The 24,213-nt window shown below is 35.4% G+C and overlaps 1 protein-coding gene across 1 annotated transcript in view; it reads left to right on the forward strand.

The window, feature by feature from the left end:
* Window positions 1-24,213, forward strand: part of LOC122804601 (cholesterol 24-hydroxylase-like) — a 730,604-nt gene that overhangs the window by 513,028 nt on the left and 193,363 nt on the right. The window contains exon 9 of the mRNA XM_044074564.1: window positions 8,181-8,243. Within this exon, the coding sequence (XP_043930499.1) occupies window positions 8,181-8,243 (63 nt within the window). The remainder of the gene's footprint in view (window positions 1-8,180; window positions 8,244-24,213) is intronic.

A 24,213-nucleotide genomic window follows, 5' to 3' on the forward strand; every position in this document is an offset into this window, starting at 1 on the left:
CTCATTAAACACTTACATATATGGTAAACCCTAACTTGCTATAAAAAAATCCGAAAATGGGATTCTGAATTATTAGATCTACAATCCAAACTTTTGTCAGTAAAAACTGAAAAAATCTAAATTATTTGGAAATGAAAAAGAAAGTAGAAGTATTAAACACCAATGAAATTCTAACATATAAAACTAGTTTTGCTTTAGAAAAACTAAAAATTAATACCTTGGCCACTTCTCCCATATATCTACATAATTTATCCACAAGAATTAAAATATGATCAGAAGCTAATAACATTAAAAGTATCTTCCATGAAAAGAAAGGGAAAAATGTCTCGGATATAGGTGACATTCTTGATGCCTATAGAAATCACTATATGGAACATTTCCAAAAAAATATATACATATCGATCAATTAAATCTAGATGAAAAAAATGTTCTAATATAATAAAAAAGTACCAGAAAAATTAAAACTAGATCTGAAAGCACCCATATCCTACAAAGAAATTACAGATGCAATAAAAGAGGGTAAAAATAATGAATCTGCAGGTATAAATGGCATAATTATGGAAATATATAAACTTTTTCCTTCAAAGATAATATCCCTCTTCCATAAAACTCTATTAGAAACCTAGTCACAAGCTTTAATACCACCTTCTTGCAGATATTCCTTAATCACACCAATCCTAAAGGAAAACAAATCCCAAACCTCTGTACCTCATATAGATCAATATCATTATTAAATAATGACTATAAGATATTTATGTCAATATTAACAGCATGAAAATACCACTATCCAAAACAATAAATGATCAAACTGGATTTATATATCAGAGACACACACATGACAATAGTAAAAGGATAATTTCTCTTATAGATTATATTAACAAAGAAAATTAACACTCATAATTGGCTTAGATATAGAGAAAGCCTTTGATTCCCTAAATTGGGACTGTTTATTCAAAATTCTGGTGTTATATGAATTGCCTCCTTCCTTTGTTCATCTACTAAAGAATATATATACAAATAATTTAGTGTATGTTAAGTTAGGTTCTTTCACCTCTGAATCTATACATATAACAAAGGGTACTAAACAAGGATGTCCCATGTCATCGATTCTATTTGCTTTGGCTATTGAAATATTGTCAAATTCAATACGTAACAATACAAAAATCAAAGGAGTAGATGTTTATGAACAATACAATTCTAAGTAATGCTCTTTGCTGATGACATATTATTAACATTATCCAATACAAAAGAGACATTAGAAGAATTAGATATTTTAAACTGACATATTTTATAGGACTTCAGGACTCCATTTCAATAAATCAAAATCAAAATTTTTATTTTTAAATAAATAAAAAAAGAGTTCAGATGAAGAGGAATCACATTATAGGGAAACAAGAATCTACCTTAAAATATCTAGGGATTGAGTTATGCAAGGATAATAATGAATTAGTCCCAAAAACTGCAATAGTATCATCAATACAATTAAAATCTCTGTGGAAAAGTGGAACAAAATAATATTAACATTTGAAGGCAGACTACAGTTAATAAAATTGGTTTTACTACCCAAGATTCTATAATATATATATATATATATATATATATATATATATATATATATATATATATATATGCTTTGGCAATACAACTGTTACCAGAAAGGAATATACTCAATGAAATAAACTCATGCCTAATAAATTTTTTATAGTTTCCCAAAAGAAACAGAATAGCTTTAATACATCATATCAGACCACGGAAACAGGGAATATTAAACTTTCTTGATATAGAAACAGATATAAAAGCATCAATATCTAAAATAATCTCAGATGGGATAAGTCCAAATTATTCTGCAAATTGGAAAGGATTACTAACTGTAATATCAATAAATGAATTTGATTTACAAACAAATTTCAAATAACAGATAAAAACAATTTGCCATGGCACATATTATGTATTAGTATGCAATATAATATAACTAAACCCACTAAAACTCGTATGATTAATTATTACATTGACTCATTTAGGAAAATTATTAATGCAAATATAGATTTAAAAATCTGGTTCGATCTTTTAACACCATTCATAGTTACAAAGAGCTATTCACATAAAATATACAGAGATATAATTAATTCCGGGGAACAGAAAGGATTTGTTTGTTGATTTTACTGTATCAAAGAACTAAAAGTTCTGAATATGCAAACAATCGAAACAACATACAAAATTCCACAACAAGATTGGCTAACTATGCAAAGCATTCTGACGTATTCACAAGATTTATACAGAATAATTAGTAATTAATTCAAAGAAATGCCTAAACTTACGAAATACCTATATGAAATCGTATATAATGATTATGACATGGGAAATAGTATTTCAAAATTTTACAAATATTGATAAATTATAAAACAATACCCAAATCCTCATATTGGAATTATAGAACAAAAGGACACTCATTACAGCTAACTGAAGAAATGAAATCAAATATTTTATTATCAATAAAACATACATCCTTTACACAATACTGGAAAGTTTTTAATTGGAAATTCTTGCACAGACCATTCTTAACTCCATATAAAATTGCTAAAATTAATTCTTCCACAAATGGAATATGTTGGAGGTGTGAGCAAATACACAATGCAGATTGGAACCACATTTTTTTCGACTGTGTTAAAATTAAGCCATTTTGGAATGGTAATAAAAACTTTTTACAAGCTTTATTTAATGAATCGTTTAACTTATCTAAAGCTCTAGTATTATTAAATATGTACAAAGGTCCTCATTTGAATGAGTCAAATATGTATCTAGTTTGGACAATACTTATAATCTTGAGGACATGTATAACAAGAAGATGGAATACAAACACAATACTGATTTTGGAAGATTTATACAGCCTACTGAAGACCACAGCATTGTTAGAAATTAAAATTAAAGAAGTAAGGATTCATCCTAAGCCATTTATTAACAACCCATGGAAAAACGTCTTATCATTAATTGACACTTTACAATAACTGAACAGATACACTCTGATAACTGGATTGTTATACCTAAAAAGTAACTGTATATATTGAGCTCTGTTATAGTGTCAGGCTGATGTAAATAGTGTACATAGTTATTTAAGATGTTATATACAAATACTATGGAATTTATTCAACTGTATTTGAAAAATAAAAACATTTTTGAGAAAAAAAAAAGAGAGAGGGAGAGAGAGAGAGAGGTCTTGTGCGCATAGCTGTGAACTGTCCAAATTTTTGAAGACTGTCCAGAGTTTTGACTCATATTTTTTGTCTGCTACTCAGAAAATTTGTGGTTTTCTATAGTTTTGTAGCAAATCAGTGAGGAGTGAATTCAGTAAATGACAGATATTTGAGTTCGGGCTTTATATCTTTCAGAAAATACATTGTAATACAAAACCTTTTATTCTAGCAACTTTTTAATATTTAAATGTTATTATATTTAAAATGTTTTCCATATTTTTGAGGCTTTGGCCCTCGTTATGTTTGGCTTTGTCCACATTTTTTGTGCTAAGAGGCTGTGAGTTATGCTTGTGTGTGTGAATGCGAGTATGAAACCAGAGGAGACTGTGTGTGCATATGTATGTGTGTGTGAAAGCAGAAAAGAGTGTGTATGTGTGTGAGAGAGAGATAGAGAAAGAGAGAGAGAATGGGCTCTCTGTAAAATTGTTGTGTTTTACTGACGTATTTATTTTTTAAGTACTATATTGTTTATATAATTTTGATGTAAAATGTTTCCTTTAACGCCATTAACATATACTACAGAAAGTTTGAAACATTAGGCGGAGGAACTATTTTACATCTAATATATATATATATATATATATATATATATATATATATATATATAAATAATAATATAGTACTTAAAAAAATAAGTAAAGCACAACAATTTTAAAGACAACCCATTCTCTAAGCACAATAGTGGCCTCCAGGGTATGTGTTAATGTGTAATTAATGCCCTTCCAGTGGTGTAGAGGCCCTCTGACTGTGGCATCAGGCATCATAACACCCCTTGGTGGGCATTAATTACACATTAACATAAACCATGTTGTGCATTGTTATTACTTCATGTCCACTAAAAATGAGTCTGCTGCTTCACAGCAGCAGCATGTCAAGCTTCTGTGGATCTCAGACTGCAAAGAAACTAATGGCCACCATTACTTTACACTCACTAAACAATGCTTTTGCTGTTTTGTGAGTGTAAAAATAAACAGAAAAAAGTGTATGTGTACGAGTGTGTTTCTGTTTCTGTTTGTGTGTTTGAGGTGTTTGAGTGAATGCATGTATGAAAGCAGAGGAGACTGTGTGTGTGAGAGAGACTGAGAGAGAGTGAAAATGATCTTGTGAGAGTAAATGCTTGTATGAAACAGAAGAGACTATGTAGGTGAGATCGAGGGAGAGAGAGAGAGAGAGAGAGAAAGAGAGAGAGAGAGACTGGTCTTGTGTGCATAGCTCTCAACTGTCCACATTTTTGAAGAATGTCCAAATTTTTGACTTGTGGTGCAGCGGTTAGTATTGCCGCCTCACAGCAAGAGGTTCTCCAGTTTGATTTTCCACTGGGGTGCCTTCTGTACAGAGTCTGTATGTCCTCCCTGTGGTCATATGCATTTCCTCCGGGCAGTCCGGTTTCCTCCCACACCCAGTCACAGAGGGAGGGAGATTATTCCAACGTTTTGCTATACTGTGTGAAAATAGAGCTTTACCTGCTGTGTTGTTCGCTGAGGAGATAGAAAGTGATTTGTTGGCAGAGTGGAGTGGGCGATTTGGTGTATAGTTAGTCAGTAATTGCTTTAGAGCTGGAGTTTTGTCTGGATGTTTTAGGTTGTTATATGCTGTGACAAGTTGGTGATAGGTTAATAGCTGTGGGAGTTCAAGCCACTGAAGTTGCCTAAGAGGTATACAACGATGGGTTCTAAAGGGGGAATTTTTAGCAAACTTGGCGATTTTGTTATAACAACACTCAAGTTTATCTAGGCCAGATTTTCTAACATAAGTCAGAATTGGTGCTGCATACATTAATGTGGAAAGATGGTGGGTTTGAGCTAGGGTGACCTGAGCCTGATCTGATAGAAAGTTTTTATGCCTGTATAGGGAACCCATTTTTTTGTGTACCTTTTTTATAGTTTGAGAGATATGAATGTCAAAGTGGAGGTTGTTATCTATTTCAACACCAAGGAGCTTGGTGTGGAGAGAGGGTGAAATGACAGTTCCATTACTGGTGGAGATAGAGAAGGAGAGTTGGGAGGTTTTTGATTTGTTTAGGGTAAATAGAAGTAATTTAGTTTTGTTGGGATTTAAGATAAGTTGAATATTTGTGATCCATCTTTCTACTGAGGCAAAGGATTCTTGGGTGAGTTGCTGTAGGGTGGGAAGAGATGGCGCTGAGCAGATTAGAGTGGAATCATCTGAATACTGTATGAGTGAGGTCTGCAGGGTAGCGGTATGCAGATTATTGATGAAGACAGAAAAGAGCGGTGGACCCAATATGGAACCTTGAGGTGCACCAATGGTAGTTGGGATAAAGGTGATAAGACTCCTTGCCATTGGACAGCTTGTTGTCAGTCTGTTAGATAGTTTTTAAACCAAGCAATAGTGTCAGGAGCAAAGGCTAAAGAGGTTAGAGTATCTATTAGTATGGAGTGAGATACTATGTCAAATGCTTTAGAGAGGTCCAGGAATATAGCAGATGCAAATCTGTTGTTATTTATATGCTGGTTAACCAGGTTTGTGAAAAAGAGAGTAGGGCGGTGGTTGTGCTGTGGTGTGGGTGGAAGCCATATTGTGTAGAGGAGAGGAGATTGTTTGTATTTAAGAAATACATGACCTGAGAGTGTATGCATTTCTCAAGTATCTTTGATAAAGGAGACAGAATGGCAATGGGGCGGTAGTTTGAGAAATCATAGGAATTTCCACCCTTATGAAGGGGAATAATGTAGGAGATTTTCCACAGTTGAGGGATATAGGATTTCTGTATGGAGCGGTTGATAAGGATTGGGACTGGGTAGGATATGGAGTCGGCCACCATTTTTAGGAAATTTGCTGGTATACCATCTACTGCAAGAGTAACAGGTTTAAGTTTTAAGATGTATTTTTTTATTGTAGAGGTTGGGACAGGTGAGAATGTAAAGGGAGATGTGTTGTTAGGAGCTGTTGGCATGGATGAGTAGCTATTTCTGGATTGTTGAGTAGATAATGATTTAATGGATTCAGTAAAGTGATGATTGAATTGGGAGGCTATATTGCTATCTGTTTTTGTGGAGGTTGAGGTGGGAGCTGGTGTGGTGGTTATACCAAGTTTTAGTAGGGAGTTAATTGCATACTAGAACTTTTGAGGGTTGTGGAGTGTTTGTTTTGGATACTTAGATAGTAGTTCTTTTTATCGAGCCTTGTTTGTTTTTTGACTTGATTCCTGAGGTGTTGATAGTTATGTTTGGCTAGGCTAGTGTTGTCTTTCTTCCAGGTTTTCCATGCTTTATCTCTACATTTTATTAGGGCTCTAGTGGACTTACTAAGCCATGCAGCATAGTGTAGTTTAGCTCTAATTGTTCTTATGGGGGCTACTAAATCAAGGATGTTAGTAAAAGTGTTATTAAAGTAGTCCACTGCTTGGTTTAAGTCAAGGGTGCGTAATGGTTCCCATTTACATTTTTTTAACATGGTGTTGAGATCTAGAGGGTTAACATAGCAATCATTTTTAACTTGTCTATAGACTGTAAGTTTGGGTATGTTAACACGTTTTCGTACGAGGAAAGTTGGGAGATGGTCGCTAAGTCCATTTGGTAGACAACCTGTTTGGTAATTATGTTCAGGGTAGTTTACTAATGTCCAATCTAGTATAGATTCCTTTTGGGACTTTTTATCTACTTTAGTAGGTTCTTGAATGAGTTGAGAGAATCCATAGAGATTGATGTGGTTAGTGGGGTTTTTAAAATTGCAGGCTAGCCAATTAGTGTTTAGGTCTCCAAGTAGAATAATCTCTTGTGGGAGGTTTTCTTTTGACCATTAAAGAATCTCCTCAGTTATTGGAGCGTTATTACCTGGAGGGATATATCCACAAAGAATATTAATACTTTTTTTCTTGTTTAGGAGTAGCACAGAGCCTATGATCTCAGCAGTATTAAATTTAGGTAGAGGAGTTTGTAGAGGTTGTAGAGTAAGTGTATTTTTATAGAAAATTGCAATGCCCCCTTCCTTTTTTTCCATCCTATCTAGTCTTAGGATATTATATCCTGGAGGGAGAATTACCTCGTTCTGTGTGCTGGGTTTTAGCCAGGTTTCTGTTATGGTTAGAATGTCAGGGGAGTAGTGTGTTATGAATGCGTGTAAGTGAGGGTGTTTGTTTGATATACTGTGAGAGTTAAAGTTAATGATAAGTAGATCTGCTGTGTGTTTGTTTGGGGATATAATGTTGCTTTGTCTTGGTTTTGGGTGAATATCCAGAGGTAAGGAGGTATTTATTTAATAATAGATGAAGTTTGATTGTAAAAAGTCTATGTGGAGTTTGCATGATATTTTTCTAGTGTAGGATAGTGGAATGTACTTGTTATGCATAGGTAATATTGTTTTGTCATTAAATAAAGAGGGGCTATTGGGAAGCTTATGTGGGTTTCTATAGGTGTGAAGGTATGTGTTGCATGGTAGGTGATGTGGGGTAGAGGTGTGTATGTGTTTGACGATGTAATGTAGGTTAGGGTTGTGAGGGTTAGTAGGAGAGATGTAAGTAAGACCAGCATAGTTTGAATTACATGGTCTTTGGATGCAAGTAGTGTTGTTTGGATGAGAGTTATTCGGGGGGGGGGCTGTGATTTGGGTGGCTGCAGTTGATTGGCTGTGGGGAGTGGTCATGTGATATGGGGTTAGAATAAATGTAGGTGTAGTGGGAGCAGGTGGGAATTGTGGGCAGGGTAGGGGAGCAGAGTGAGTCGAGCAAAGCGAGGCGAATGGAGCGGGGTCCCAAGCAGACCTCGAGGCTGCAGAGCCAATCTATTTGGTCTTTCCAGGGCAGACTAGCTATGCACGGTTAATGCCAAAGGTGAGGTATATGTAGTGGTGTTCTTAAGATAGTTATTGGAAATTTGACATCAGAACAGTTCTTGATGTGTTCCTTTTTATTTTGATTCATTAATTATCCATTATATATTTTTCATTGTTTTTTTATTTTCATTTCAGAACTTGAAGAAAGTATTGATGAAGAAGCGATGGTAGATAATTTTGTTACTTTCTTCATTGCAGGTAAGTACTTGTTTATATGTCTTGGGACTTCAGTAGTAACTCAAAGATGCACATATGTACGAATATTGTCAGTCATGTTAAAATATATAAAACAGATTGCATCCAAAATAAATTCTTACATTCACAAAGCAAGCACGGATATACACCAGGCTCAGTTTGCAGAGAAAAGTCACCTCAAAGGGAGCAAAGCCATTTGCTAAGTCTGCAGTCAGGTCAAGTGATATTTAGTTGTCTCAACTTTTAATCTCACTAAGTTCTGACGAAGCCAAAACACTGACTGTAAAAATAACTTGATTTTCCCTTTTATTTTAAAGATATGAAAACTATGATTTAACTGTCCAACTATCTCAATCTTACTTTGTTTATAGATAACCTGTTTCCAGTATAATTAAAGTGTTCATTCAGTAGCTTGCTGCCTACTTTATCTGACCTCTATTCATTACCATTCACGTCATCTGCAAACGGAATTTTATCTTTCTGTACTATTTCCACTGTAATTAAGCTATTTTATATATCTTGCAATTTGTATGGAATTTCTCAATGTAAATATTTGTATGAAATTATCACAAAGTAAATATCTGTAGGCCATAATGGCTATGTAATATGAAGTCTCAGTGTAATTTATCTGTGGTCTTTTTCTCCCCAGGCCTTCACTGAAAAAGGGCACCTGTGCCCAGCTGGACTTTCATTGTTAACAATTTTGTCATTTTCGTGTTAGTACGTGAATAAATGAGTCTTCGTGGGTTCTGTTTAAGCAGCTTTATTCTATACAAACACATCACTGTAAAGGCTTATTTGACTATGACTAAGTAACTTTATACAAACTAACTGCTGTGATCATTCATGCTCACTCACTGGCTGCTTCTACAAAATGGCACTAGGGATTGCATGTTTCTGGAATTTATACATGCATGCACAGCCTTACATGCTTCTTAAAGACATAGCACACACATGTTACACGCTGATCTACATCCTCCCTCTTTGAGAAATTGATCATGCAATTTGTCATGAGATTATTTAGCATGCAGAAATCACAGAACTTTCTTTTTTGTTCTTCTTTGCTTGCAGTCTGTTTATATATGTCTTGGGACTTCAGTAGTAACTCAAAGATGCACATATGTACGAATATTGTCAGTCATGTTAAAAATATATAAAACAGATTGCATACAGAGATATTTAGAGATGTCAGCACCAGATAATGTGCAATGTTTACAGCATTTTCTGGGCATGGACAACTATTTAGGCAAGTTTATACCAGATTTCAGTGAATTGACAGCTCCTTTGACAGAATAATCTAAAGACATGCATTATACAATTCTAAGTAGACATATGTATACAGTCAAGTCCACGTTGCTGTGTATTTCACATTGGGCTTAAAAATTCGTCCATATTATGTGACATAAAATTGGGAATCAGATTTAACAACTGGGACAGTCTCTACAAGATGGTTGACCTGTGGGATGTTCTAATTGCTCTCTGGAACAGAATCAGACTTTTGAACACAAATTGGTCTGGAAACAATGTCTGACTCAGCCTTTGATTTTGAGTTTGCATCACAGATACAATGTTGTGATTGCAGTGACGATGATTCTGGTACAGGAAGACGATGTCTACGATTCCTCCTATACTCTACACCCTTAGAGCATACCCAATACGATCTCAGCTCTGCACAGATGCTTGTTATCTGTCCTATTCGATCAAAACCTTTTGTTGTCTGAACTCGTACCATCTCTCCTTCCCTCAATGAATGAAGTAATCTGCTCGATCTGTCATAACTAGATTTCTGGATATTACGATTCTTCAACAATTGATCCTTGATGTTCTTAAAGTTAGGCTGTAACAAACTTGATGAAGTAGGTAGCATAGTTCTAGTTTGTCTGGAAAGTAGTCTCTGAGCAGATGAGCCAAGAATATCATCATGAGGTATGTTTCTGAGATTAAGTAAATTCAAGAACACATCGGTATTGTCATGCTTTGACCTTTCAAGTAATTGCTTTGCACTCTGCACTGCTCGTTCAGCTAGACCATTCGACTGAGGATATTCAGGACTGCTAGTGACATGTACAAAGTCCCATTCTCTTACAAATTTCTGAAACAACTGGCTAGTAAATTGAGTACCGTTGTCAGAATAAAGTTTGTGTGGACTACCATGAACTGAGAAATTATGTTTTAGCTTAGTGATAACAGCTGTTGAGGTTAAGTTTGGTAGCAGATCAATCTCAGACCAGTTATAGTGAGTTTACCAAAACCAAATAGTGTTGATTATTCCATTCAAAGATATCAGTTGCTACACTAGACCCAGACAGTTCAGGTACTGGATTTAGATGAAGCAGTTCACTTTGTAAATGTGCTTTGGTACTTTTACATACTGAACAAGAAGAAAGAACTCTAGCAATGTCTTTTGGTAATGAAGGCCAAAATGCTAGTTCTGTTGTCCTTCTCTTACTGGATAATAAACCTGGGTGACCATGATGCAAAATTTGAATTTATTCATGCTGTAAGGAAGCAGGAACAATAATTTTAGGACCTTTGAAAATGATGCCATCTTCCATCAACAATTCATCTCAGTAAGAAAAATATAATCACACCTCAGGCGATACACTAGATTGCATTGACGGCCATCCGATATTGATATAGTGATTAAGCTTTTGTGAAATTTGATCAGTCATAGTGTGATCTCGTAACTCATCAAGTCTAGTGGTGGAAAAATCATGCACTGACATTACATCAAAGTCAAAAGTTTCAGCATCAAGCTGTTCTGTTGTACGTCTAGGCGATCTGGATAAGGTATCAGCCAGATAGAACAATTTACCTTTAGTATAGACCATTTTGAAACTGTATATTTGCAATTTGAGTATCATTCTTTGTAATCTTGCTGGAGCAGAAGGCATTGGCTTCTTTAGAATGGTAACTAGAGGCTGATGATCAGTTTCAATTTGAACAGCTCAACCATAAATATAATTGTGAAACTTAGAACATGTGAAATCTATTGCCAAAAGCTTTTTCTCAATTTGAGCATAATGCATCTCAGTTTGAGTAAGTGTCCTAGATGCATAGGCTAATTGTCTGCCCTCTTGAAGAATAACTGCACCAAGACCAAAATTTGAAGCATCACAGGATAGAACAACTGGTTTATTCACATCATAGTACCTTAACGTGGGGTGTGCAATTTTCTGCTTAATGTGGCACGTGCCATAAATGCGGAACAATGTAGTAGCAGTAACTACACAGGTATGGGTTTGAATTTCATCTGTGGCAAGTGTTTGTGTGTGAATATTTGTATGTGTGTACCTCAAAGATTTCCCTACTAGACAGGGGTCCAGAGAAGTAAATACTGTGGGAAGAAATAGCCAGGGAATTGTTATGGCTAGGCTTGTATAGGCCCTAGAGCCAATAGCCTAGTACCAACCTATGAACCTATGAATCTATGAATGCCTTCTGATGATGTTGTAACCATGACCATACAGCATTTTTGCATGTTAGCTCTGTCAAAGGAGCTGTCAATTCACTGAAATCTGGTATAAACTTGCCTAAATAGTTGTCCATGCCCAGAAAATGTTGTAAACATTGCACATTATCTGGTGCTGACATCTCTAAAATACCTGTTTGGTTGGTTGGGTCAGATCTCAAGCCTGTACTTGTAAACAAATGTCCTATGTAGGTTACTTCTGGGAGTCTGAATTTGCACTTCAGAGGATTAAGCCTCAAGTTTACTTCACGTACTCTGTTTAGAACATTCTTGAGGTTTCTGTCATGCTCTGCTTTGCCATTGCCTCCAACTAATAGATCGTCTACTATTATGGCACAAAGATAACCTGAAAAAAATTGTTCCATTGCATGCTGAAAGGCTTCATTTGCAGAATTTATTCCAAATGGCATCCTTAGGAATCTGTAGCTGCCAAACAGAGTACCAAAAGTAGTTAGAAATGAGGATCTTGGACCAAGCATCCCTTGCCAAAATTAACTTTTTGCATCCAAAACAGAAAATACAGTGGCATTTGGTATTAGACCTGCAACTTCCTCAACTGTGCTCATTGGATAAGATGCCCTCTTTAATGCTTTTCTCAAATCTCTAGGATCAATGCATATTCTGATTTTGTTTGAGCTTTTCTAATGAGTGGGTACATTGCACAACACCCATTCAGTTAGTTATCATACCTTGCTGCACCATCTTATCCAACTGAGCTTTGACTTCATCTTGCATTCCTATTGGAACTTCTTGCTGGTCTGACCACTGGAGTGACCTTGGGGATCTAACTTCATAGAATATACAACTGGAAGCTTGCCCAGTGTATCATTGAAAACAACAGCATACTCTGAGAAAATTGCTTCTGAAAAACTTGAACTTGGAACTGCACTTACATGATGAACTTCTTTAGCAAAAGAAAGCAGTTTCATTCTCAAACTATCTTTGAGACCCAATAAAGATTGCACTGGTCTTCAGACTACATAGAATAATAAGTTGTAACAGTTCTCAGCCAAATAACATGAAATTATTAAAGTATTACTAAACCTTTGGTTTGAATTTCTTCACCTCCATATGCAACAACTCTCGTACTGCTGGTTACATTGAGTTGTTCTTTGGTTCTCACTTTTGCAAATGTGTCTGCTGATATAACATTGCACTTTGATCCAGTGTCTACTTTGAGCTCTGTGGATTTCCCATTGATCTGAACCATACAAAGCACTTCACTTCTTGTCAATAAGTTTACTGCATCTACTCTTTCTCCCAGTACTGATACACCATCTATGTAGAAAGCTGACTGTTTTGGCTCTACTTGATCAACTTGCTTTTTTGTGTGACCTTTCTTTACAACTGTCTGAGGGTTACTTGATTAACAAAACTTTTGAAAGTGGTTCCATTAGTTACACTTGTGGTGTTGCTGACCATATGCTAAACGCTTCACTCTTTTAGACTCATGATTTGCAACACAATTGCAACAGTAAACAATAAAGCTAGACTTGGGTTTTGCTGACTCACATTTGTGTTGCACTGATCTGGTAGTGGAGCTTGAACTTTTTCTGGAACTCTCTGAAAAGCTTTGTACCTTCTTTGGAAACCCTGTGTCTGCCCTTTGCTTAGGCCTGTTTCTGCTTGCCGTGTGTTGCATACTGTCTACATTTGCTCTTGAGTTTACTGAAACCATGCTTTTGTCACTTGCAAGCATGTTCATATGCCTTTCTGTCACCTCGTAGATCTGACAAATCTCTATTGCTTTGCTTAATGTCAGAACACTGTCATAAAGCAAAATCTTTCTCACTGCAGTACTATTAATACCACATACAAGTCTATCCTTTATCAGCTCATCCTTCAGATTACCAAACTGACATGTTTTAGCCTTGTTCCTTAAGTCAGTTATATAAGCTGCAAATGTCTCCCCCTGGTTTCTGATTTCTTGTGTAAAACAAATGCTTCTCTAATGTAATGTTCATTTGGGGGGGTTGCACATTTCTCTGAACTTATGCTTTAAATATTTGGGGTCTTCTCTGGATTTAGCTTGCACAGCAATATGGTGGTCTGCACCCTCACCTTCATATACTGCTGGTGCATATACAAATGAACGCTCTCTTTCTATAGCCTCAAATCCTGCTAGATTTAACAAAATGAATGCCCTTATGTGTGCATCTCTGCCTGTATAAGCTGCTTGTATAAAAATATCGTACTCTTGATCAAATATTCTCCAGTTCTCTGCAATATTCTGATCAAATACAAGTGGTTGAGGTTTTCGAAATCCGTCTGCCATATTAACACATACCAGTGAACGGTCTTGCAAATACCTACACACACACACACACACACACACACACACACACACACACACACACACACACACACACACACACACACACACACACACATGTACATAAGTAATTGGTATAAACATAATTTGGTCAATGCTTTTTTGCTCTGTACCTGTAGTTTCTCTCTTTAAGCTTATCAGAATTGTGCGAATGAATAACCATGTAGTGCTTTTAATTAACTGGACTTTGCAAACTAAACCTTTCAGGCTTCTTACTGCTTTATTGCACTTTGCAAAATAATTTTGCAAATTTCTCAATGCTTCATTGTGCTTTGTGAAATAGCTTTTTAGGTTTCTTAATGCTTTATTGTACTTTGAGAAATAACCTTTTGAGATTTTTTAAAGCTTTATTGTGCTTTGTGAAATAACTTTTTAGAGCTATTAATGGTTTATTAAACTCTGCAGAATAGTTTTTCAAACATTTTAATGCTTTATGGAACTTAGCAGAATAATTTCTTGGATTTTGTAATGCTTTATGAAATCTTCGATATGTAAAGCCAGAAATGCTAAACCATCAGCTTTCTGAACTGGTAAAGGCAAAAATGCTAAAGTCATTGATCATAATTCACTATGCTTGTAGAATTGGGAAAGACAGAAATGCTAAAGTAATCACCTGGAATTTTATTGATAAAGGCAGGCAGCATGCCATTACTTATTAAAGTCGTCACTTTAAGAAATATTCAAGACCTTTGCAATGCAACTGAGCAATTTACGAATACTGTAATACTCTTGTAATCTCTTGTAAAAACACCTTTCTTTGATGCAAGAAGCACATCAAGCAACTGCACAATGCGAATCATCAGACTTTTATTGTCTAAATTCAATGTCTTTTGAGGTATCTGCACTTTGGAAATGACTAGATGCAATACACTGAAATGTCTCCAAAATGGCGACACCTTGATAGGCAACTCCATCCTGTACAAGAAGCACTCTGTAATGGTGGCAGTTTGTGAACAGACACACCCAGGACAAGAACTTTCTTCGAATAACCATTCTTTGACTGCTTTGAATTACATGAAATAATTGCACTTTCCACACAGTGAACTCTTTGCAATACATGCACAGTAATAAGCGCACACTGTAAGCACTTTTACACACTCTGAGATACTTCGAATAACTTTAATTAGCCATTTAATACAATGCAAATTCATAGTTATGCCCAAAGAGAGCACTTTGCCCAAACATAGCAGTCGCTTTGCTTTATTTTTACTTACTGTGCTCTTTCCTTTTATTATTATATTCTTTTTACTCATTTAAACTCTTTTTCATTTTCATGCCCAGCATTCTTTCTATGTGTTCATTTTATTCTAAAGATGCCCAATTCTACCTTAAACACACTCCTTCTGCCCTAAACATGCTTGCTTTTCCTTGTATTGCCTTAAACATGCTCATTTTTTCAATGGTTCATAGATTAGTACTAAGCTAACTGCCCTTGAGAGCCATTTTTAAGCCTAGTCAATTATCCCTTGTGAAACTCAAACCCTGCACCTTGTGTTTGTAATGCAAACACTTTAACCATTGGGTCACCCTCCCAACCCTTTCATATTCGTTCCATCAAATACTTTTATCTCAAACATTTTCTTTAGTTAACAAACGTTTGCGCTTTCCGTTTGCCTGATAATGCAGTTTATGCCCTTGTAATGCCTTTTCTTGCCTCTTTGCATCGTAAGTAATTCATATTGCTTTTCATTACCTTTGATTCCTTTCTGGTTGTGTTCACACTGTTTTCTCTCAGTTTTACCTTCGCTGCTGTCTTCACATCTCATGGTTCCAAATGTTCTTCTCTTTTCCATCCCCCTTCTGACACTACGTTGATTTCATGTTAGTACAAGAATAAAGAAGTCTGCATGGGTTCTGTTTAAGAAGCTTTATTCTATACAAACACATCACTGTAAAGGCTTATTTGACTATGACTAAGTAACTTATATACAAACTAACTGCTGTGATCATACATGCTCACTCACTGGCTGCTTCTACAAAATGGCACTAGAGATTGCACGTGTCTGGCATTTATACGTGCATGCACAGCCTTGCATATGTCTTAAAGACATAGCACACACATGCTACACTCTGATCTACAAAATGTAAATAAATAAAACTAAAAACAAACCTTTTTAATTCCTCAGAACACTTCAGAGGTAAACAACGAAAGTCAAAAACACAAACTAAGAACAAACTGTAAACCCCAGAGAAGGAAAGACGGAATCCACACTGTATAAATTTAGCGCTTTCATTTTTTAATAAAAACTTCTTCAGAATAGCATACAAACAAACAGCAAACAATATAAGACTGACCCATTTTATATCCCACAACCACCCAAATACATTAATTAGTAACATCATAATTGATAAATTAATTAATTGACCCTTTTATACATTAACTACATATGTTTTATAAAATAACTAAAATAATCATGTACTTTAACAAAACTGACTTGCAAAATTCCTAAAAACTATTATGTGTGTGTATATAATGTATAGTGTGAAAAACATTTATCATAATTGTCTTTATACGTCAATTTTTTATAAATAACCTTCCATTTTAAGTCTAAGGACAGAACTGATAGAAATACTAGTGTTTAACCCAGGGAACTGTGCTGCATTAGTTTTTAACTGCCATCTAAGTTCCCTATTTTCCAAATAGTCATTCAGGGGACCCCCTATATCCTCCAGTGTGACTTGATCAAGCACTGAAAATCTAAAATTATGTCCTGTGTTACTCTTAATATGGCTAGACAGTACATTTTTCATATCCTCCTTATTAATATCATAGAAATGTTGGTACATTCTACTCCTAAGGGCATTGACTGTCTTACCAATATAAAAACAGGGACACTCAGTGCACATCCCTATATACACAACAGCCTTACTACTACAAGTGTATTTCTTTTTGTAGGTATATTTCCCATAATTAGGTATAAATAGTTGCATCCCTTCCAAAATATGCTTACATTGTGAGCAAAACCCACATTTAAACATGCCCCTAGTCCCGGAGCAACCTTCTTGAGCTCTTTCTAACATGTTTTTAATAGTTGTGTCCTTTTTATAAACTATATTAGGACCTGTTCCTACAATATCCAAATACTCCTTGTTGGTACTAAACAAATTCCAATTATGTTGTATTATGTTACTAATATTTGTAAACTGCTGATTATATTTAAAAATAGCAGCTCTATTAAATGTTTTATTTTCCATTCTATGTTCCCCTTCAAAAGGAATATCGGACCCTTTTCCTAATAAAGGGACAAATATACCTTGTTTCCTCTTAGTTACTACCTCTTTCAAAATAATGTTGACAAACCCTAATGGATACCCTCTACTTGTCAACATTCCTTTTAAAGTGTGAATTTGATCTAAAAACTCTTGGTGGTCAAATACCATCCTTGCCAATCTCACTCCCTGCCCTTTTACCAGTGCCTTCTTCTGATGGAGGGGGTGAAAACTGGTAAAATGCAGAAGTGAGTTGGAATATGTAGGTTTTCTGAAGATGGTAGTTTCAAAACAATTATTAAATCTATTTTTATTGATGGTGATGTCCATGTAATCAATTTTATCATGTGATATAGTATGTGAGACTCAAACCCTGCACCTTGTGTTTGTAATGCAAACACTTTAACCATTAGGCCACCCTCCCAACCCTTTCATATTTGTTTCATCAAATACTTTTATCTCAAACATTTTCTTTAGTTAACAAACTTTTTGCGCTTTCTGTTTGCCTGATAATGCAGTTTATGCCCTTGTAATGCCTTTTCTTGCCTCTTTGCATCTAGTAATTAATTCATATTGCTTTTCATTACCTTTGATTCTTTCTGGTTGTGTTCACACTGTTTTCTCTCAGTTTTACCTTCGCTGCTGTCTTTACATCTCATGGTTCCAAATGTTCTTCTCTTTTCCATCCCATTTCTGACACTACATTGATTTCATGTTAGTACAAGAATAAAGAAGTCTGCATGAGTTCTGTTTAAGTAGCTTTATTCTATACAAACATACAAACACATCACTGTAAAGACTTATTTGACTATGACTAAGTAACTTATATACAAACTAACTGCTGTGATCATACACGCTCACTCACTGGCTGCTTCTACAAAATGGCACTAGAGATTGCACGTGTCTGGCATTTATACGTGCATGCACAGCCTTGCATATGTCTTAAAGACATAGCACACACATTACACTCTGATCTACAAAATGTAAATAAATAAAACTAAAAACAAACCTTTTTAATTCCTCAGAACACTCCAGAGGTAGATATTTCACTATTACAATTAATGCTCAAATTAAAATCCTTAGTTTACTTTTACGTGAAACTTAGTTAACTTCTTATTCTTATTTTTCATTCAGCTCTTCTTGTTAGGGGTCACCAAAGCGGATCATCTGGTTCCATTTCTTCCTGTCCTCTGCATCTTGCTCTGTCACACCAACTGCATGTTCTCTCTCACCACATTCATAAACCTTATCTTAGGCTTTCCTCTTTTCCTCTTACCTGACAGTTCCATCCTTAGCATCCTTCTCCCAAATTACCCAGCATCTCTCCTCAACACATGTCCAGACCAACACAGTCTTGCCTCTCTGGATTTGTCTCCAAACCGTCCAACCGGAGCTGACCCTGTACTATACTAATTTCTAAAGCTGAACATCCTCGTCACACCTAATACAAATCTTAACATCTTTAACTCTGCCACTTCCAGCTCTGACTCCTGCCTTTTCGGCTCTAACTCATATAACATAGCTGGTCTGACTACCATCTTGTAGACCTTCCTTTCACTCTTACTGGTACCGACCTGTCATAAATCACTCCTGACACACTTCACCCTGCCTGCACTCTCTTCTTCACCTCTCTTCTACATTCACCATTACTTTCAACTGTTAATCCCAAGTATTTAAACTCATCCACCTTCGCCAACTCTACTCCCTGCATCATCACTATTCCTCTATCCTCCCTCTCATTCACACACATATATTCTGTCTTAATCCTGTTGACATTCATTCCTCTTCTGTCTAGAGCATATCTACACCTCTCCAGGGTTTCTTCAACCTGTTCCCTCCTCTCACTACAAATCACAATGTCATCTGCAAACATCGTTGTCCATGGGACTCCTGTCTGATCTTGTCTGTCAACTTATCCATCACCATTGCAAATAAGAAAGGGCTCAGAACTTATCCTTGATGTAATCCCACCTCCACCTTGAACACATCCATCACTCCTATCACATATCTCATCACTGTCACACTGCCCTCGTACATATCCTCTACCACTCTTACATACGTCTCTGCCACTCCCAACAAACTTAGTTGATTGATCTCACTTATTCAAACACGCAATTGGGAAAATGTTTAAGTGAGAAAAAAGTTCCCTGTACCCCCTTTTATAGGGGAGCTTAGATTCACTATCCCTAAATTAACATAACTAACTCTACATTGTAAAACCATCTGAGAGGTTAGACAAACTTTTGTTGACAATTATTTTAACTAAACAGGCTTGATTATCTGAATCTTGCTCAAAAGATAGTTGAGGACATAAATGAATACAAAGCATGATTTTGATTATCCTGAAGAAACACATTAAAATAACTACTATATAAACCAAAAAGTGAGATGTTATTCTAATTCTTAGTAAACCGTCTCACTTCCCTCCCCCACTCAAACATAGTAACAGATCATGGCTGGCTATAATCTTTTACTATGTCAGCAATTATATTGGTTGCTTAGTTGCAACTGATCTTACAAACTTAAATGTGATCTCTCTTCATTTCTGAGATATTATCATAGAGAACAGATGATCTAGTCTTCAGAAATGGAATTCTTTTACTGGATAAATTTACAATAAAAGTAGTGGGAGGTAGTGATACAGTTCAGGCATATGCCATGTGTCCTTTTTTTTTGGAAAACTGTATTTATTATGTGCAATGCATTGTGTTAGAATTAAAATTTAAGAAAACCCTGACATATTTATAACGTGTCTAGTTTGTCATAGCTGAGATTTTCTTAGACATCCTTTGTTTGCACAATACTATACTAACTAAAAGGATTTTTTTTTTGCTGAACCTTGTCACTTCAGTAGTTTTTAGTACATAACAAGTATGCTGTCTAGAAACACTAGCTATAATGAGAGTATGAGATTCCCTTCAGAGTATAGGCTACATTCTGGAAGTTAGTTTATAGTTGTAAAAATCCTGGTCTCCACATTAGTAAAATTGTGGGTATTGTCAGTAGCACACAATGCGCACAGCAACAGTCTACATTTTATAACTATTTTAACAGTGACTAGAAGTGGCGAGATGAGTAATGAGCAGCAAAGGCTACTTTTGGCAGGGTTCCAGAAAGTAATCACAATCATGCATGAAAGATGTACTAAGACAGAATGTGGTTATTTGAGCAGAATGGGAAGGCAATCCAGGTGTCAATGCAGGTAAAAACATCCATTAATTTACCGCAGTTAAATAGCCATTAATATGTCTGTTTTGGGAGGATCAATGTATCTGTGTGAGTAAAACAGGCTGAAATACATTACTATAACTATTATTTCTTTTATTTTATCACAGCAGTATACCCAGCCAGAAACTGATTATTTTGAAATGGTAGGTGGGAAGGCAGGCTATGTTTGAAATTAGGACCTTATAGTAACTTGATCAGAGTTAGGAGGTTATTAATATGGCTTGACACCGATGGGTCCTGTATGTATTTGAGAGAAACAATTTGAAATACATAATTGCTGCCATTTTTCTTTCATTGACTGCAGTCAAACATTTGAAGTGTATCCAATGATTCTCAGTTGTGGTGCCATAAACTGTTGCAGGGCAGCTGAAGAAGCAGTCTGCAATTATCAGTCAGTGTGTGTGTCTGTGTGTGTGTGTGTGTGTGTGTGTGTGTGTGTGTGTGTGTGTGTGTGTGTGTGTGTGTGTGTGTGTGTGTGTGCGTGTGTTTAGACATATAACTCTCAACTGTCCAGATTTTCACAGAATGTCCCAATTTCTCCCTCATACTTTTGATATGTTCCTCATAAAATCAGTAGTTTTCTAGCAAATTCAGTGAAGATTGAAGTCATTTCAAAATGACATATATTTGAGTCTCAGACTTCATATATTTTAGTAAAAAGCATGCTAACACATATCATGTTATTGTAGCAACTTTCTAAGTTTATAAAAGCAATATTTAAAATGTATTCCTATTTTTGGGCCTTTGTCTCTCCATTAACTTACTCTGTATCCAGATTTCTTATGATAAGAGATTGAGAGGTATGTTTATGCATGTTTTTCTATGTGCGAGATAGAGAGATAGATAGAGAGAGAGGGAGAGAGAGAGAGAGAGAGAGAGAGAGAGAGAGAGACAGTGGTAGCTTGAAGTATTTTGCTTTGTACAGAATTTCTTTAACTTGCTCATAGATAAACATTAATGATTATTTATGAAAGGTGCAGGACACTGTGTGTCTAAGCAAATCACTGTTGATGTGGATTGTACAGGACCTAGTATCTTTCTGTGTGTCTGTGTGTGTTTATCGAAAAAGCACCAAAAAAGACAATACAAACTAGTTAGACCACAAAACAACCAGAAAGGCACTGTGCAGGAAATAGTCCAAAATCCTTTATTAAAACGAGAAACATTAGCGCTTTCATTCAATCTGTGTGAACTTCTTTAGATACTAAACTTACAACATTCCAGTGTTTAAATATACTAATAATTAAACCAATTAAAACACCAAACTTTTTAATTACCATATCAACCCTTACAAATAGTGCATCCAACTTTTATTACTTATGAATTAATTATCTTGCTTTATTCATTGTGTTGTACATAGATCTGTTTTAATTTTGCTTATATGTATATGAACTTAATGTTTCTATTACCAACCATAATGACTTCTCTAGATACAAGTTTGACTATGATAGAATTTTTAATTCTATCGAACAACTGTTGACTAAATTGAAATAAAATAAAATTAAGAAACTTAATAGGGATAGACTGGCATACGACAACAGCAGGGCATATCCTAATCCACCTGGATCACAGACTGGACTAGCTAATATACAAGTCAATTGCCCTGAACCATTGGAACCATTTATCGAAGACCAGGATTTTAGTTTAGAATATGAAACATCTAATTCTAACAACAGAAGGAGCAATGGGAACATTAATACATGGGCCGGACGACTTAGGAATGGAAGACAAGGCACTTCGAATGGAGGCCAATATATTGGCCACTTTTCGAATTGACTTATACAAGACAGAGACCAGAACAATTCAAACTTGGGGGCTATACCAAAGAGACATTTTGCTAATAATCAAAATTTTAACAACCAACATCAGCAAAAAAACAAATACCGCCCGTATAACAAGCCAAAGAGATAAATAATGAAAGTTCAAGTCCAGTGATTATACAGAACAAAGCAGGGGACTTTAATATTTATAACTTTTCTTGTATTGATATAGAACCTACTTTAGTTGAACTCCTTGCTAAGGGACAAACCTTTGTCCCCAGCAAACATATGGACCTGGTACAATGTATTAAGGACCTTAAACTATTTGTTAGAAAATTAAACCTTAATATCCTCTTAGGAGACTCTCCAGCACTAACTAACACACTTAAAGTGGTTAGTGAATATAACCCTACTTTACACCCAACACTGTATATGTTTGAACAATTAATGGAACTAGATTTACGTAGTATAAATAGTAGCCTACACAATAAAATTTTCTGTGAAACACGGAAACACAGTAACATCAGTAGTGATGAAACAACAGCTTTGTCTTTGTTTAAAACACTCAACATTAGAGCTATTAAGCCAGACAAAGGAGGTGGGCTGACTTTATTTAATTACTACGATTATGTTGATAGAGTTGAGAAAATTTTGAATAATGAAACATACAAAAAAGCGTCTGTTAATGAGGTGAATATTGCTTATAGAATGATTAAGGGTTACTATAGTGACTTATTTATGGATGGACACATAGACTTGGACACATACCAATACATTACTACAAACTGGCCAAAGATCCCTGTTATGTTTGCAACGCCTAAAATACATAAAAACATCTTGGACCCACCTTTTAGACCATTAATAGATGGACGAAATTCTATTACTTATGCATCTGCTAAATTAGTAGACAGCATTTTGAAAAAATATCTGGTGACGGAACCACAAGTCTGTAAAGACTCGTGGTCTTTCCTAGCGAACCTTGATAACACTCCTTACAGAGAAGGATACAATTTCGTCACCATAGACGTAATAGACTTGTATATGTCCATTCCTCACCTAGAAGCTATTGAATGGGTCAATTTATTTCTTATTAAGAAAGGTGCACCAGCTAATGAAATATTTACAGTTACAACTTTATTAGACATCATTTTGACGAATAACTTTTTTACATTTAACAATAAGTTATACTTGCAAAGATGTGGCGTTGCAATGGGATCCCCATGTGGGGCTAGTTTAGCTAATACGGTAATGGCGTATTGGGAAAACTACTACATCTTTCAGAACACTGAGTGGATTTCACACATACAGTATTACACTCGGTTTCTTGATGACATTTTCATTTTATTTCAGGGAGACAAGAGAACAGCAGAGGATTTCTTATGTTATTTGAATAATACTACAGACTTTCTTAAATTTACTCTAAATTTTCAAATACTGTCTATAAATTATTTGGATGTAAATTTATGTAAAGACCAAGTTAATAAGCAGTATTTTTCTAAAATACACAGAAAAGACACCTTCTGTAACTCTTACCTTCACTATACAAGCCTTCACCCTTATTCACAGAAGAAGGCTATAGTGAAGGGACAGCTTATTCAAGCAGCCCGTATGACTACTCTCTCTAGGGATTTTGAACTAGAGTGTGACCTTTTAACAACATTCTTTTTTGAGAGAGGTTACCCGAATGAGTTAATAAATGAGATGGTTCAAGAAGTAAGATATAAAAGAGACAACGGTACACTATTACCTATTCTCAATCAAGGTGACAACAGATGTCCTAACTTAGAGACTATAGTTAACCTTGACAACTCATTAATAGAACCAGAAACTTTTGAGAACGAAGTACAACATACTAACGACTTTAAAATAAGCTTTATCACAACATATAGTATGGACAGCACTATTATTAAAAAGATACTTTTTAAAAATTGGACTATAATACAACAAGACAGAAACATCAACTCTAAATTC

The sequence above is a fragment of the Protopterus annectens genome, chromosome 6.part0 (assembly GCF_019279795.1).
Source record: "Protopterus annectens isolate FY-2018-M chromosome 6.part0, PAN1.0, whole genome shotgun sequence".
Classification (NCBI taxonomy): domain Eukaryota; kingdom Metazoa; phylum Chordata; order Ceratodontiformes; family Protopteridae; genus Protopterus; species Protopterus annectens.